The sequence below is a fragment of the Vigna unguiculata genome, chromosome 11 (genome assembly GCF_004118075.2).
Source record: "Vigna unguiculata cultivar IT97K-499-35 chromosome 11, ASM411807v1, whole genome shotgun sequence".
Classification (NCBI taxonomy): Eukaryota; Viridiplantae; Streptophyta; class Magnoliopsida; order Fabales; family Fabaceae; genus Vigna; species Vigna unguiculata.
In genome coordinates, this window is record NC_040289.1 from 21777923 (window position 1) to 21794845 (window position 16923).

The following is a 16923-nucleotide window of genomic DNA, read 5'->3' on the forward strand; positions in this document are numbered from 1 at the left end:
ATGTTGGTGAAACAACAAACATAAATTTATGTCTCTTTTATCTACGTCTTACCTTGGTCAGACGTAAAAAGTCTGTTTTGTTAGTGAACCCCAATTTCAACACTCAAATACAAATCTAACCATATATTCACAAATCACAATTCAATCAAATTACACCAATCTACAAACAATTCACAAGATAACAAAACAATCAATTCAACCATAAATTATTAAGCATTCAAATTCAACAATATAAACTAAATTGCATAAAAATAATATTAACTTCCCTTACATTGATTAAGAAACTATATATCTCCTAGTTGCTTCTTAGAACTCTAGTTCTGGCAGGTTGCTCTACCTACACACAAAGAATAAAGATTCACCTAACCAAATAATCCTAATCAAATAGAGGTTCACTTTGAACCCTTTAACAACACATGCAAATCCTTATACCCCACATGCAAAAAGTTTCTTAAAAGACCAAAATGAAGGACAAAAGATGAACTTACTTTATTTGAGATTCTGAATTGGGTAAGATTGTAGACCTCGATGCCAGAAGTCTTATGACGTACTTTAATCTTCAAACAAATGAAGGATGGAGTCAAAGATCTAGAAAGATGTAACATCCCATTTTAATAGCTTAATACTACTAAAATAAAACATTTCATTAAGAATATTCAGAAGACAGATAAACTAATGTATATCATAAATTAGTACAGTCTTACAAGATAAGACTAAAGTAATATCACTTATATACATTCTCTAGCTACTATACTAGAATCCTATTACAATACCATAACTAACATGATCGAAAGTCACTCATCACCCAGACAACTAACTTATCAACATAAAGAGGTGCCTCTACACATATATTTCATCTGCTCACACCAATAAGGTGATCATTACAAAAGAAGAACACAACACATACAAACAAAAAATAAAAGAGTGTAAGCTACTTTACAAAAGAAATAACCATATAACAACTAAACTCATTACATCAGAAAATAACATTTCAAACATTCATTAAAAAAATACCAAACATACAATTACAGACTTTCTAAACTCAATTATCCGGATCTATGCATTAACTAAAATATAAGAAGTTGTGCACCTACAATAAAAGTGGATTGTGGCAAAGACCATGGCTCTAATTGGCCTAACCAACATGAATCAATTTCCTCTAGATAGGGTAAGTTACTTATCGCATCGCCATATTAGTGATCCCACCCCTAATCTCTCCATAAGAACCTCCTTCAACTCTATATGAGTTTGTAAACCTAGTAGAGTATAGGATAGCTTCTGACCAACACATATCCCTAGCCAATGGATAACAATCTACTAGTGAGAATTGCATTTCTTCCTTAGAAGCCAAGACTCAAAAATAAGGATGCAATTTAACTTTAACCATTTCATTCCACCAATTCACTTTTATACTTATAACCTTATCACTTCTCCAATAAACATGATTTCACACCAAGTTCCTCTTACCAAACAATCATACATAGCTCATTCATCATATTCTTGAATAATCTTAATTCATCACATTCAATTACAATTTCAAACATATATAGACACAAAGTATATTAAAGCGGTGAAAATCATTTATCTAACTACATACTTCAAAACAAAGATCCCACCATTCAAAGTGAAGAATCATGTGTCTAGGATCAGCTGTTAAAATTTTAGCTTGATCAGACGGTCAATGAAACTAGAATCATCATTTTACCAAGAGGATGTAGACTAGAAAAATAGGGTGGCGCCCTGATGCTCCATTGACTTCTTGCGTCTGACGCTCTAGAAGTGGTGCCCAACGACACCAAGTTAGTGGCCTAATGCTTGACAACACTATAGCGATGCCCGACAGTGTATCAAAATAACAATTTGGGGAAATATGTTATCAAGCAGTTCAACATACAACTTATCAATTCAACACAACATGTAACATCCCTAAGGAATATCACTGATAATAAATAAATAAAAACCGAATTACAATAAAGTCCGCATTTAATATAAACCATTTACCAAAACACGGGAAATTTAAAACTTTAATAGATATAAAGTCATAAAAACCAAGAGTTCAAAATTTCATGAAACTGAATTAAAAGCAATGGCTCTCGCCAAGTTTACATGAGGTTCTCAAAACAAAATCATCAACATATACTATATGTATATACAAAATATCCCCTGCTAGCCCTCACTCCGAGTCTATGCATCTCCTGGACCACCTGTCACATCATCTGCTCCCAGATAACAAGATATCCGATCATCGCCACACACACACAGATAGGGTGAGCTATGCACAATAAAATATAAACAGATATATGTGAAATAAACATGCTTCCCAACCCAAAATAACATAATTAAGTTCATAATTTCCAAATCACCCAACGATGACCTCATAGTCCTTCATGAGTCATATGCATGAACTAGGTCTTGGGACTTTCCTATGCTCCCACGAAACTAACTCATTCGTGGTCCAACCCTATGAGCCTATCCCGCTCATAGTCATGCCCTAAAGACTCCTCGCCTGTAGTATAAACATCCAAGTCTCATAACTTTGACCTTGACACGCACGCAATCACCATACTATGGACTCCTCGTCCAATAGTAGCCGACGGGAACATCACAGTTCCTTGCCCATCGTGCGCCCGACACATGCAATCACCATACTAAGGACTCCTCGCCCATTAGTAGTCGATGGGAACTCAACCAGTTCCATGCCCATCATGTGTCCAATCACCAAGCACATCCCATACCCCTATGAGACTTAGTCCATCAAGCCCAAACACCACAACACATGCATGTACTTCCTATACTTAAGAAAAGTAGTCATTCCACACATACAAAATCATTCAAACATGGGAAATCCACATAAACTCGCTCAAACCAGAGCCTCTCGCCCAAGCTAAGCCCTCTGCTTCGCTTAGGCTAGTTCACCTTGCTTGGGCGAGCTTAAAACAACCACAACATCACGTTATCTCGCTTAGGCGAGATCCCCTCGCTTGGGCGAGCCACACATTCACCCAAAACCACACCCAAACCTCGCCTAGACGAGTATTCCACCACACACAAGAAAACACTTCGCGAACTCGCTTGGGCGAGCCACTCTCGCCTAGGCGAGAGTGTCAGTCGCTCAAAACTCCAAACCTCTCGCCTGGGCGAGATATCACGCTCAAACTTTCAAGTTCTCCTCGCAACCTCGCTTAGGCGTGTGTCTTTCGCCTAAGCGAGAGACCATGTCGCTCAAACCTCTCCTGGGTCGCCTAGGCGAGAACCACGAATCAGAGCTCAACGTGAGACTCTGCAATTCTCGCTTATGCGAGGTGGACCCGCTTGGGCGAGACTTGAAGGGTTTCGAGTCTGATCATGCACACACTTCACCAAAACCATACCAAAATACTAACCAAACGCTACCAACATAATGTAATGGAAAACAAACATCAGAAACATGCATTATCTCCAATTAAGCTACCAAAACACAAGACTTAGGCTTCCACAACCATTCCATACCAAAAACCCTCATTCCCCAAAACATATAATGCATAAAAGGTTTTGCAACGTAAAACCACCCAGCCCAATCATTACTTGATCACACATACACGAATTTACCACAATTCCATTACAATTGAGAAGGCAAATACACAAAACCAATATATATAAATCCTGAAATTTACAAGCACAAAGGACAGCTCCCCTAACCTGTGAATCTTTGCTTCCAAAGGTTGCCTAATCCCTGACTTTGTGATTGCTAGAACCCTCCCTTTTTGCTCTCTCAACCACCACCGCTTTGCTCTCAATCCCGTTTAGCTTTCGCACTCAAAACTTGAAATCCTTTCTCACTCAAATTTTCAGACTTCCAAAACCCTTCTAATGGCCTAATTCTCCCTTTTTATATGACTCCCAATTGTGGTAAAAAGAATAAAACGAAAATTGACTTTTTAATGCCTATTATTACCTCCCTGCCCATTACCTCTAGGGCTTTCCCACCCTTTCGCATTTAGACCACAAGCATTATAGCAAAAATAAAGAGATTAATTAGTTCTCATCAAGGCTTGAACCCGTGAACTTCCACACATAAGGCCAAAGCGCAACCACTATGCCAATTCATATTTGGTGATATACACAATCAACATAAGTTTACATTTCAAATTCCACACTCTTACATATTATTATTATTAAAAATAAATCATAAAACAACAACACATAATTGGCATACATAGGACTCAAACCCAAGTCCTCTCACACAATCAAAGTACTCTCAACCATTTAAGCTAGTACTTTTCCATGTCCTATTAAACAACAATTAATGTCATAAAGACGCCTTCCTCCCGCATTTATTAATTAATTAATTATTTAATTAATTAATTTTCCCGGGTCTTACACAACACATCACAATTAACTACCAAGATGATCAGTTCACACCAAAATTCAACATAAACCTTGTTTCCCTTACCTATAAAAGGCAACCCAAACAGTTCTTGGGACACCAAACTACCTCCAACTACATAGTATTCTCTATCCACACATAGAAACATCACAAGAACGATCAGGGTCTATCTGTCATGATCACTGATCAACAAAAACTCATATAGAAGATTAAAAGGACACATGCAAGCATAAAAGCCCTGCATGCAATAGAAACTAGAAGAAGACCAAGGAAAAATGGTTGAAACTTAACTTACATGAATGGAGAAACTGATCAGTCCAAATTGAAGAGCTCACCACGAGGATCACTCCTACGGTCTTAGATCTTCAATCAGACCAACAAAGAATGAAAACTCCTAAAGAGAAGTTAGAGAATTCTAAAACAATGATTTCTAGAGAGATGATCTGTTTTAAAATAATGAAATTCATTTATAACAAAACTATTTATACTAAAACCTTTTAATATTAAAATAATTGAATCCTACTATTTTTTTTAAACCACAATCACTTCTAAAATGTTATTTTTCTAAGATTTTACAAAAGAAGGTAGAGAAAGGGTTCAGAAAAAGTTTTAAAAAGACAGTGATTTTCATAAAATGAGATTATATTAAATACAAAACTCTATTTTATAGAATGCCTTTTAATAATAAAATAATAAAATATCATCTTTTAAAGTCACTACTATTCTTAGTTATTTTTTAAGTCTTTAAATTGGTGAAATACATTAAATTCAAAGACATTGATATGTGTTAGAAAAAATATGTTTAGTTACTTATTTTTATACTACCCATGTATGTGAAACATTGTTTTAAAAATTCTCAATTTGTTTACAATTTTATTACGTCTTTAAACAATAGCTAAAATTTGTAAAAAAATCGCTTGTTTGAAAAATAAATTATTTCTATTTGTCACATATAATTTAATAGTTTTCTTAAAACAAAATTAATTATCTCAAAGTTACTTTTCAACAAATTTGTCTAAAAATCATATTTTTAATTAATCGATAATAATAATAAAATAATAATAATAATAATAATAATAATAATAATAATAGTAATAGTAATTATTGATTACATACAATGAATTATATATTACAATAATTTAATTCTTTTTTTTTTCATAAATATTTAATTGTTTGGTGGACTGATAAAATACATTCTCTATCATATTTTATTACTCTAATGTATTTTTTTTATCTGGAGATAGAATTAAATTAGAAGATATTAGAACATTTCTTTTTCCTACCATCCTCATTTTATTATTATCATTATTAATTACGTTAACTCTCAATATATATATATATATATATATATATATATATATATATATATATATATATTCTACTATACATAAGTAATATTTATCTAACTTTTAATTCCTTCTTATCCTATATCCACAACATGGGAAACATACATAAATAATTAATTTATTTGGCTAAATCCAAATTAACATAACCATTGGGTTAGTAACATGTTGTTAATTATTACAATGATACATATTTTCCTCCTCCACCAAGATAAGAATTTACTTATCAATGGTACCAACAATATGTGTAAGGTCCAATTTTATTTTTTTGCCCTAATGTTTAAGGGCTGGCCTTAATCTGTTGGGCCTAAGGGCTGGTCCATAGGGTGCTAAGGCCCCTAAAGCTGTTAGGGATTCCCTTTCCGCCTCATTCTTGCAAAACAGAACCTAAAACGCTGCCCCTCTTCTTTTCAGAACGCTCTACTAGGGTTACTCACGGCTGCTCTTGGTCAAGCTAGCTCTAAGCTCATCTCGTCTTCACGTAAGTTAAACCTCAACCCTTACTGTTTTCCTTCAAGGTTCTGTTGTTCTTTTCCCGCTAGAGGTCCACTTTAGTGCCCTCGCTCCTGTTCTGTGCTACTGGTTCCAGTTCTTAGATCTGCTCTTGGAGCTGCCGGTCCCGTTTGTTTAAGAGTTGAAGCCGAGATTAGCTCCTTTCTAGGTAAGGGAAGCTAGAAACCTTTCTATGTGATGTGATTGATGTTTGTTTTGCCTTTGTTTCGTGATTTCTGAGCTTGTATGCTACTGTGGATGCATGTGCCGGTTGATACTATTGTTTGAGTATGAAAATATAGCTGTTGCAGGATGAACAGTGGCAAAACCTGTTATTCTCGCCCAAGCGACCCGATCTCGCCTAGGCGAGACTTGTAGAGAACAAACCCTAGCTCGTGCTCGAGCTCTCGCTTAGGCAGATGGTCTTAGTTTTGAGTGAGGTGTTATCTCACTCAGGCGAGAGATGCTCGCCTAAGCGAGAATGCGTGAGAGCTCGAGGTGTGTCGCTGTAGTTGCAGCCTGGGCGAGAGACCTCACATTTGGCCTCAGAGTGGGCTCACCTAAGCGAGGGCCTATCGCTTAAGCGAGGGAACCCCTCTCGCCTGAGCGAGGGCTTCTGGCTTGAGCGAGATGCGTTGTAGGCTTCGCTGTTTTCTTCACTTGGGTACTATAAGTTGTTTGGTTGATTGATTGATATGTTTTAAGTATGAAGTATGAGAAATGGCATGGAATATATGTAGTTACGAATTGAATTGATATATTGGTGTGACCTTAGCATGTAAAGTGAATGAGATGGATGATATTAAAATGGTAATGATATTGGTATGAGATGAGACTCTATATTCATGAAATTGGAATAATGAGATGGCATGGGTTCAACATGGAATACAAATGGAAAGTGGTTACAAATGTTGACATGAGGTTTGAATGCATGATTATTGTTATTTGGTTGTTTGAATATATTTGGTATGTGTCAGTGCGTAATTCCTTGGAATCTCTTGGTGAGGTTTCAGGGTCGTGCTTCAGTGGTCGGGACGTAATTCCATGGCCCCTGTTAGTGGGTGTCCATGGTGGTGCCCCATCTATATTGTCTGGTAAGGATTCAAGGTAAGGTTGCATCCTAACACTCTAAGGAGTCAGTTAGTCTCACTTAGAGCGCACTGACTCTTGTGGTGAGAGTAGCAGGAGGCTTGAAACTCATTAAGAGCTAACCTTGTGTGTGGGGGATTGATTCATTGTAACACTTGTAACACATAGCTCGGGGGTGAGCAGAGGTATCCACCACAAGTGCAAGCATCCGCTAAATCTGACCAGATTATATGTATCCGGATGAGTCGAGTCTTAGTGTATTGATTGGAAGGTCATAACATGCTTGCATGATATATGTATATTGGACTGTGAAGACATATCTGATTGCATGATAAAATCTTTTTGGCTGTAGCTTACCCTTTGCTTGTTTGATTGTCTTGTATGTGGTTCTTCTCTTTTGCGATGATCATAAATTTATTGATGTGAGCAGAGGCGAGAGGTTCTCGCGGTCAACAGGGGAATGGTGACTTCGCTGCGTAGTCCGCCTGGGCTGGATCCTATTTTGTGAATTTTCTTTTAGGGTCACGGCCCATGTAGTATCTATCCTTTAAATTCCCAATTTTATTACTGTAGAATATTTGTATCTGGTTCAATTTGACTCTGTTACGCGTTTTGGATATTTGTATGGAGTTATTTTTAAACTCTAAGACTGTGCTACGATATTATTCTAGTGTAACGCTTACTTTAATTACGTTATTAATTAAATGGGATGTTACAATATGAATTTACTATGAATTTGAGCAAGAAAAATTTTCATTTCACAACTACATTTTTCCCATACTTCTACTTTACAATTTTTTAATAATAAAATATTACATTAAAATAAATGTAAGCAGAGTCTTAAAATAAATAATATTCATTAGATGGTAGTAAAAGAAAATACAGTGTGAACTATATGGTGCATTGAACATTTTCTGTTTCTGTTTTCAGATGTGGATATAGACCCTAAAAAGTGTATAATTTTATTCCTATATGCCATGAATTAAAGGATCAACATTACTAAAGTCATGCGCATCCACCTAGATAATGCATATATCTTAATCCAAACTTTTTCAATTCAGATACAATTCATTTTCTATACGTTTTCTCAGACCAAATTGAAAGTATAATATATGTTTATATATAAACCTAACATATACAAAAATATCAATTATAAATCTCTATTATGTCAATAGATTTAGAAATTCAGTTTCGTCACGCAGTTTCTTTCAACCAAACATGAAGATCATGACTTTATATCATCATCATAAAAAACTGACATTTTGAGAAGAAGAATCTCATTTCACCTTCATTTGCAGATTTGCCTTACTATTGTCGTATTTTGCCTTAAAATTCTAGATATTCCGATTAAATTATGCTCAAAATATTATTATTATTATTATTATTATTATTATTGTTTTGGATTTTATGAATAGAATTATAATTTATTATATTTTTTTCTTACAGAATTCGTAAGGTTCAGAATCTGCTATAGAGTTCTTGAATTTTCTTTTCCTTTAATAGTGGGAAACCTAGCAATTTCTATTACATGTTTGACAAATGAAAACACCATATGCGTCGAATGATGAAAAGGTTGATTGAAAGAGGAAACTGATGCAAGAAAACGATAAACTTACCCATTTTTTTTTTAATTTTTTATCATAAAAGTAATATTTTTTTTATCTTTATACTAATATGACCAAGTCGATCACTCATTTAAAAAACATGCTTGAATATTTTTCAACATAAATGAACTTTTTAAAAACTAATATTAATTAATATATAAATTAAAATTCACCTGTTATAGAAATTAATTTTATAGTATACACAAAAATTAATTTGAGAGAGTTAAAAAGTATAGTTTGTTATAGAAAAAAGGGGTTTTCTAAAACATGGCTAATACTAAAAGATGATTTTGTCTTATTTATTTTATAGCACTTGCCTAGTTGTGTGCTTGGTGCTTGCCTACTATGCAGTATATAATATTCTAAAGATTAGGTTACATTATTAAATAGAGAATGAATATAGATCAAACAGTTTCATATATAAAGGGTTCCATCATAGTGGTTTAGTTTGAAAGAGTTTGAAGATTAAGAAAGGGATTAATGGAGGAAGTGTTGAAGAACAATGAAGAAGTTGGTCCAAGAGAAAAATACTGTGTGACAGGTTCCACAGGGTATATTGGTTCATGGCTAGTGGAAGCTCTTCTTCAAAGGGGTTGCACAGTTCATGCCACTGTCAGAGATCCTGGTTAGTATTCATCTCTAATATACTAATATAATCTCTTTTTCTTATTATTCTAATTAAATTAAGTGTAATTAGATTCTTTATTATGTATAAATATATATCAAAAATTCTCTTAATATCAAAATTAACATATTTGAAATACATACCTGAACAGGGGAACAACACTAAAAAAGTTCAGCGGATAAGCTGAACTAGAAAACGAAAAACTAGTAAGTATCATTAAAAATTTGTTGGTTGAAACATTATGTGATGGCAATATTACATGGAAAATTATAACTTTGTTGTTCTGTATTTTCCATAATCTTTTGGTTTAGACACTAAGAATTGATACAGCAGAATATTGTTGATGGTAGAGAACAATGATTCATGAAGTATGGAAGATTTTGACAGAAAGAAGTTACTTAAACACAAGTTTTAATTTTTTTACCAAATTTTCTCCATTTTTATAGTAAAGGGTTAAATTTAATGCTAGTTACGTTCACCGACTCATTATGGTGAAATATTTTATCAACTGAAGCCAGAAGAAAAGGGTGAGAACTGAGCATGATAATCAGAATTTATATGAAAATCATACAATTTCTTAGCTAAGAAGTTCCTTCAACGCACAAAAAATATTCGTTAAAATCACATTATCTAGAAATCAATAATGTTACTTTGTTCGAAAAATTTTATCATGAATTCTGTCGAGTTCTGAGGTGATTGTCAGATATGGAGATCGGAGAAAGTTTGCTACTCAAATTTAAGTGTTTTTGTGTTTTTAAGAATTTATATTCGAACTATTTATGTAAATATTTACAAGTATGTGTAAGAATTGAATTTTGGAAGCGAGGGGGAGATAACTAAATTGTCATTTCTCTAATATAATAATATTTTAAAATAAAATAAATAATATAATAAATTAGGATGACTTTAATTCCATTTTTTATTGTTCATGATATTTATAATTTTTCCATTATTTTGAAAATAAAAAATTTATTTTTCTTTTTATTTCACATTTTGGTCTCTCTTTCTTTGCTCCATTAATTATGGTCTCCTAGAAGCCCATTATTGGTCTCTTTGCTGAGGCTTCTACTTCTTGCAACCCTACAAAGTTTTAAAAACACCATTTTATTTATGTGAAATGACTTTTGGATTACATATTCTGGAAACTTTCCAGAATAAAATTTTCGGATCGCATAATTTAGAATTTATTTTTTATTTATAGATTCACAATTCAAAAGTATTTTTGACTTTCAAATTACACAATTTAGAAAAGGTCAAAACGGATTTTTTATATATATATAGGGCGCAGGGGGAATTTATGGAGGTGCAGGAAGAAATTATCATTATTACTAGTCTCCTAGAGCCCATTATTTCTCTTTTGCGGAACTACTTTTAGCCGTAACAATAGATGATTCCTTTAATCAAAGACTTTTTTTTTTGGTATGCAAAACACATTCTATTCTATTTTCAGAGGAAAACATAAAAATAACATACATTCGGGATCAATAGCAGTTTTTGTAGTATCTGACGGGCCAATGAACCTCAAAATCAAATTCTTTGTTATCATATGCTTAATTTTATCTAATACAAATATTTCTATATATTAATCATGACTCATTCTTCATTTTCTTGTGGCTATGTAAAAGCAAAGTCATTGCATCTTCTGTCTCTGTGGAAGGGTGGTGACCAATTGAGATTTTTCAAAGCGGATTTGAATGAAGAAGGAAGCTTCGATGAGGCTGTAAAAGGGTGTGTTGGTGTGTTCCATGTTGCTGCCTCAATGGAATTCAATGTTAGTGACAAAGAAAACAATGGTAATGCATTAAATGTTCAGTACATTTCACTTTTGAACTTTCTAAAATGGTAACAGATAAATATTCTTTGAATTGAACTTGCAGAGTTTTATGTTCAAGAAAACATAATTGACCCTGCTATCAAAGGAACCATAAACCTTCTCAAGTCTTGTTTGAAATCCAATTCCGTGAAAAGGGTTGTCTTCACATCTTCCATCAGTACCATCACTGCCAGAGAAAGCAATGGAAATTGGAAAACTATGGTGGATGAAACTTGCCAAATCCAACCAGAAAATGTGTTGAATACACAAGCAAGTGGATGGGTAATTAATAAGTGATGTTTTCAATAGTCGTTCACTTGCAATTTACACCAAATTGGTTACATTCCTTGAGAATTTTCTCTATGGTGCCAGGTTTATGCACTTTCAAAGCTTCTCACTGAAGATGCAGCATTTCAATTTGCAAAAGATAATGGCATTGATCTTGTGTCAATAATCACAAGCACTGTTGCAGGCCCATTCTTCACTACTAATGTACCAAAAAGTGTTAAAGTTCTGTTGTCTCCTTTAACAGGTGATTTTAAATGAGAAACTATGCCTAACAGAAAAATGTACTTAAGTATTAAAATTAATATTTATTTCAATAACTTTCATTCAATTCCTGAATTTGTGAACTTAAGTATCTATTATGACAAGTTCTTCAAAGAAAAATGTACCTCTGTGCTTCTATCTGCATCATGAAGTACAAACAATCCAATCCAACATTAGATTGTACACAAAATTCTACATAAATTTTTTTTTTGAGTTATTATGACTTCACTTGACTCTATTGATCATAAATGTAGGTGAAACTGAGTACTTCAAGATATTATCTGCTGTAAATGCAAGAATGGGGTCAATTGCTTTAGTTCACATTGAAGATATATGCAGGGCTCACATGTTCCTAATGGAGCATGCCAAAGCAGAAGGAAGATACATATGCAGCAGCCAAAGTTGTACATTGTCTAACTTAACCACTCTTCTTTCAAAAGTGTATTCATGTTCAAACATCTGCATGAAGACTGAAAAAATTTATGACAAAGTTCTCTCTGAGATCTCATCAAAGAAGCTAGAAGACTTGGGGTTTAGTTACAAGCATGGCCTTGAAGATATAATTTATCAAACAGTTACGTGCTGCTTAGACTACAGTTATTTACCTCCTGTTTAGGTTGCAGTTTTTTTCATACCATTAAACATGATTTGAAAATTGAGCTTTTTGTGTTTGTCACACAAATAGATTATGTATTCCTCTTCCAAACCAACAACTTCCTTGAATTTTGGGTATGTTATTTTCTCTTACCATAATGGCTACAACATTTCTTAGCCATCATTAATTATCAGTGAAATAGAGGCAGACACCAAAACTTTCAAGCATGACATATATGACAACGAATTAGACCAAGATTGTGATGAGTTGAAAAACACTTAGAACTTAAAGTTATGTCTTAATCTGAATCAACTACTTCAATAGTGGTTACTCCTTATTTTGAGTTTGTAGAGTGAATGAAGGCAAGACAAGATGCTGATAGAGGCAAACCTGCTGAATAGGTGTGACCTAATTGTACTTTCATAAATAGATATTTTTGGTCTAGATTGGGACCAAAGTTATTTATAAGAAGAAAATTTCGTTAAGAACTAGCCATAGCCAAAGGGTAAGCATAATAAGAAAAGTTAGTAAGTTCAAACTCTAGTAATATCAAAACTGTTTCCCATTAGGGAGGTTGAGCTATTTGGTAACTTTGACCTCTTGCCCTTTCATTGTGCAAATATGCTTTTTAGGTACATGTAATCCAATGTTTTAAAAACAAAATTATGAGTGAGATAATCTTTTAGTAAAATACACATTTTTAATATAATTTTCAAGTAAAGCTTTCTCTTTTAAAATTTTTTATCCGACAACACCCTTACTTTTTTCATGAGAGAATTAACCAATGGTCTTTTCATAAAAAAATTCATTGGAAATATATAATACCAATAAGACAGAATTTCATTTGCATAAAAGGTTGATATTACATTTAATAACAACAAAAATACTCATGTATGCAGATATCTATGGATAAAATTTACGGTGAATAGTTAGTATTTGTCCATGCATAACGAGTAGTGGGTATTTTAATAACCGTTTATAAACAGGTTGGATACAGGTATCATGTTAGCCATACCCGTTTATACAATTTAATTTATATTTTATCAAGTTAAATTTAATTTAAATTTAAATTTAAATTATTTTTTAGTTTAAATTTAATTAATTAAATTGTAATTTAATTTAAATTATATTTTTTGTATTTTTATTTAAATTTTATTTAAGAATTTATAAAATATATTTTCTTAAATATATACGGATATCCAAGAATATCCGCATATTTTCAAAAACTTAAAAGTATTTTTTTAACGAGTACCCGACGAACAATAGGATAGGTAACCTGAAATTTTTTTTGTTGTAAGTCGAGATATGAATAGACACTATTTGTGTCCGATCAATATGTTGTTAACCCTAATTATATCCAAACTAAAACCTTAAATCGTTTAACTTTCTATATTTGTGTAATGTGAGAGTTAGATACTTAAATTTCGAACAAAAGTGTCAAAATGTGCCTCAAACATTAAAGAGCAAAGCAGTTAAAATAGTTCATAAACCTATGTTGAGATAATTAGCCAAAAAGCTTATCATGGTTTGTGTAGTCTTATTGTAAGTCAACAACACAAAGCTAGGTCATTTTGCAAATTCAATCTTATGAAAGCATGGTAGACTTCAAAATTTGAAATATGAGGAGTTTCATTGAATGACCTCCATTCCAAAGCAGGGAAATATAAAGAGGGTTAGTAGAGACATTAATGAGGTGCATGTGCCATGAGAACTGAAAGCTGTACAGATGTTACAGTATTTAAGTGACACTACCAACCCCCACTAAGGTACAGCCTCAGAGGACTCATGGCCTTTTCAAGTCACCAATAAATTTACCATATCAAACATTTGTTTCTACATGACTTATTTGTGAATATCTTTAATGGCTTTAAAAGGTTTTGATATTGTAAAATTAAATAAGGAGCAGAAGAAAATAATCTTACCAAGTTTCTAAAAGAACGTCCATCTTACCAAATTCCACGATTTTATTTCTTAAATAACTTTTTTTTTTTAGTATTACATAACAAAACTCAGGCTTACTCTGTTTACTGAAAGTAAATCGTTTTGCCCTTTCCGGTAAGAATTTAATTTCCCCATGCCAGAAATCAAATTCTGAACAAGTTTTTCAATTTTTCTAATTAAGAAAATGTATAAATTAGTAAAAATAAAAATAAAAAATTTGTATTTGTTCTTTTATTTCGTTATTAGGTTTATAAATAATGAATAAAATTTAAATAACAAAATAAAAAAATTAAATTGAAATTAATTTATAGAAATTAAAATTAAATATATTATATTAAAATAGTAAATTTCAAATAATATAAATTAAATTACTAAATATTTAAATACATAATTAGATTAGTTTCAAAAATATATCCCTAAAAGTAATAACATTTTACTAGTTGAGGAGATAAGAATAACAAAAATAATTTCATGAAATAAATGAAAAGGATATGTTTGAAGAATACATAAAGAAATAAATATTAATTAATATTATTTTATATTAGTACTTATTAATAAAAAATAAAGTATTATGATACTCAATACTCACATCTATAATATTGTAATAACATGTTAAGATAACTAAATGCAAAATTTTGTAAATCTCGTTAGTATTAATCGAAATTAAATTTACTACTTGTTATAATACAATTTAATTTAATTTACTCAAGAACATGTCTCATTAACAACTAATTTTAAATCAATTTTAATGATCAATTTAGATATCAATTTATAAAATAAAAAATTATTGGTTATTAAAATAGTCATTATATAAATAAAAAGTTAGAATAAATAATTAAATTAGTTTCTAAAATTTAGCTACTAAAATTTTAACTATCAAAGAAAAATTGATCACAAACATTAACTATTAAGAATTTTACTACTAAAAAAATTAATTCCTAAATTAATCTTTAATTAATTAATAACTAATTTAACGAGCAATTATAATATTTTATTTATAATAATAACTATTTTAATAACTAATAATATTTTATTTTATAAATTTAATTTCTAAATTGGTGTTATAAATTTTATATTTATGATATAACTTTATATAATATACAATAAATATATATATATATATATATATATATTATTAATTATATATTAATAAATTAATATATAATTAATATATATTAATTCATACATTATATTATTAATTATATATTAATTCATACATTATATTATTAATTATATATTAATTTATTAATTATATATTAATTACTATTTTAGTTTATAATAATAATCATTAATAAAAAATATATTAATTAATTTTAAATTAATATTTATGTATGTACTTTTCAGACATACTTTTTATTTCTATCATATAAAATTGTTTCTTATTTTTTCAATTAATAATACATTTTTATATTTTTGTTAAGCTACTCTGAAAAATGTATTTAAATATTAAATAATTTTTAAAATTATTAGTATTATTTTATATAATACTTTTTAAATACCATTATGTAGTTTCATATATGAAATTGCTTTAATTTATTATTTAAATTATTTAAATTTAATTCATTATTTAGAAGCTAATAAAGACCAAAAATATAACTTATTATTATTTTTATCAATCTTATATTAAATTATTCTCTTTTTATTTTATAAAATGGAAAACTAGTGAAAAATTAATTTTTTTCACAAACTTGATTCTTTAGAAAAAGACATGGACTTGATTTTAGTTGATAACTTTATTTTAAGAAATATTATTTCTGAACAAATTTCCAAATTTGACATGTTATTGTCATCTGATAATTTTATAATATTCCTGTAAAAAGAGACATCAGAAAGAGACCTGTCTTTGGGTTATGACACATGGGTCCAGACCTTATCTTAAGCCGTTACTGTTCACATTAAGATGACAAAATGGCCATTAAATATTAACAAAGAACCTTCAAAGCACAAAGTGAAGAACAGACAAAACATAAACCTCAACTCTGAATATCTCACTTTTAAAATCCAATTTTATGTTTGTCCTTAAGTTTTGAATCACCTCTCTCCCAGCTAGAACCAAAACCATGGAAGAAGGGGTCACATGCCATTTATTTGGTGTTACATTAAATACAAAATGAACAACTTGCCATTTTTGTACTAGGTTGGAGCTTCTCAGTTTGAGGAACACAACTTGTTTAGTTCACATACAAGGTTAAAAAGGTCAACCACATCACCCCCATACAATGTGTATGTGTGGATTGGATCATTTTAATGATTAATGATGTAAAACAAGGTATGTATCTATTTTCTCTTAATTATTTTATATAAACTATTATCTTATACATAAATAACAACTTGTTTTATTAAATGATAAACAGGAACATCATAGTTTATTATCTTTAATATATTTGTTAATTATTAGAAATATAATCCAAACCAAAAGTTTTTAGTAGGCACCTGTGGAATCTAACATTTCGCTTGCATTAGATTAAACCAAGGATGATTCATTCCCACTTTATGCAAGTCAATA

At 31.1% G+C, this 16923-nt stretch overlaps 1 protein-coding gene across 2 annotated transcripts; it reads left to right on the forward strand.

The window, feature by feature from the left end:
* Nucleotides 1–9170: 9170 nt before the first annotated feature.
* LOC114170736 (dihydroflavonol 4-reductase-like) lies at nt 9171–12643 on the forward strand. Of its 2 annotated transcripts, none has more exons than XM_028056285.1 (5): nt 9171–9519; nt 11150–11312; nt 11397–11614; nt 11705–11864; nt 12136–12643. In XM_028056285.1, exons 1-5 carry the CDS (start codon nt 9499–9501, stop codon nt 12495–12497), a joined length of 924 nt encoding a protein of 307 aa, XP_027912086.1. In that variant the 5' UTR covers nt 9171–9498; the 3' UTR covers nt 12498–12643. The 2 variants fall into 2 exon arrangements, with proteins under 2 accessions (XP_027912086.1, XP_027912085.1); XM_028056284.1 differs by having other exon boundaries at nt 9173–9519; nt 11145–11312.
* The last annotated feature ends 4280 nt before the right edge of the window (nt 12644–16923 follow it).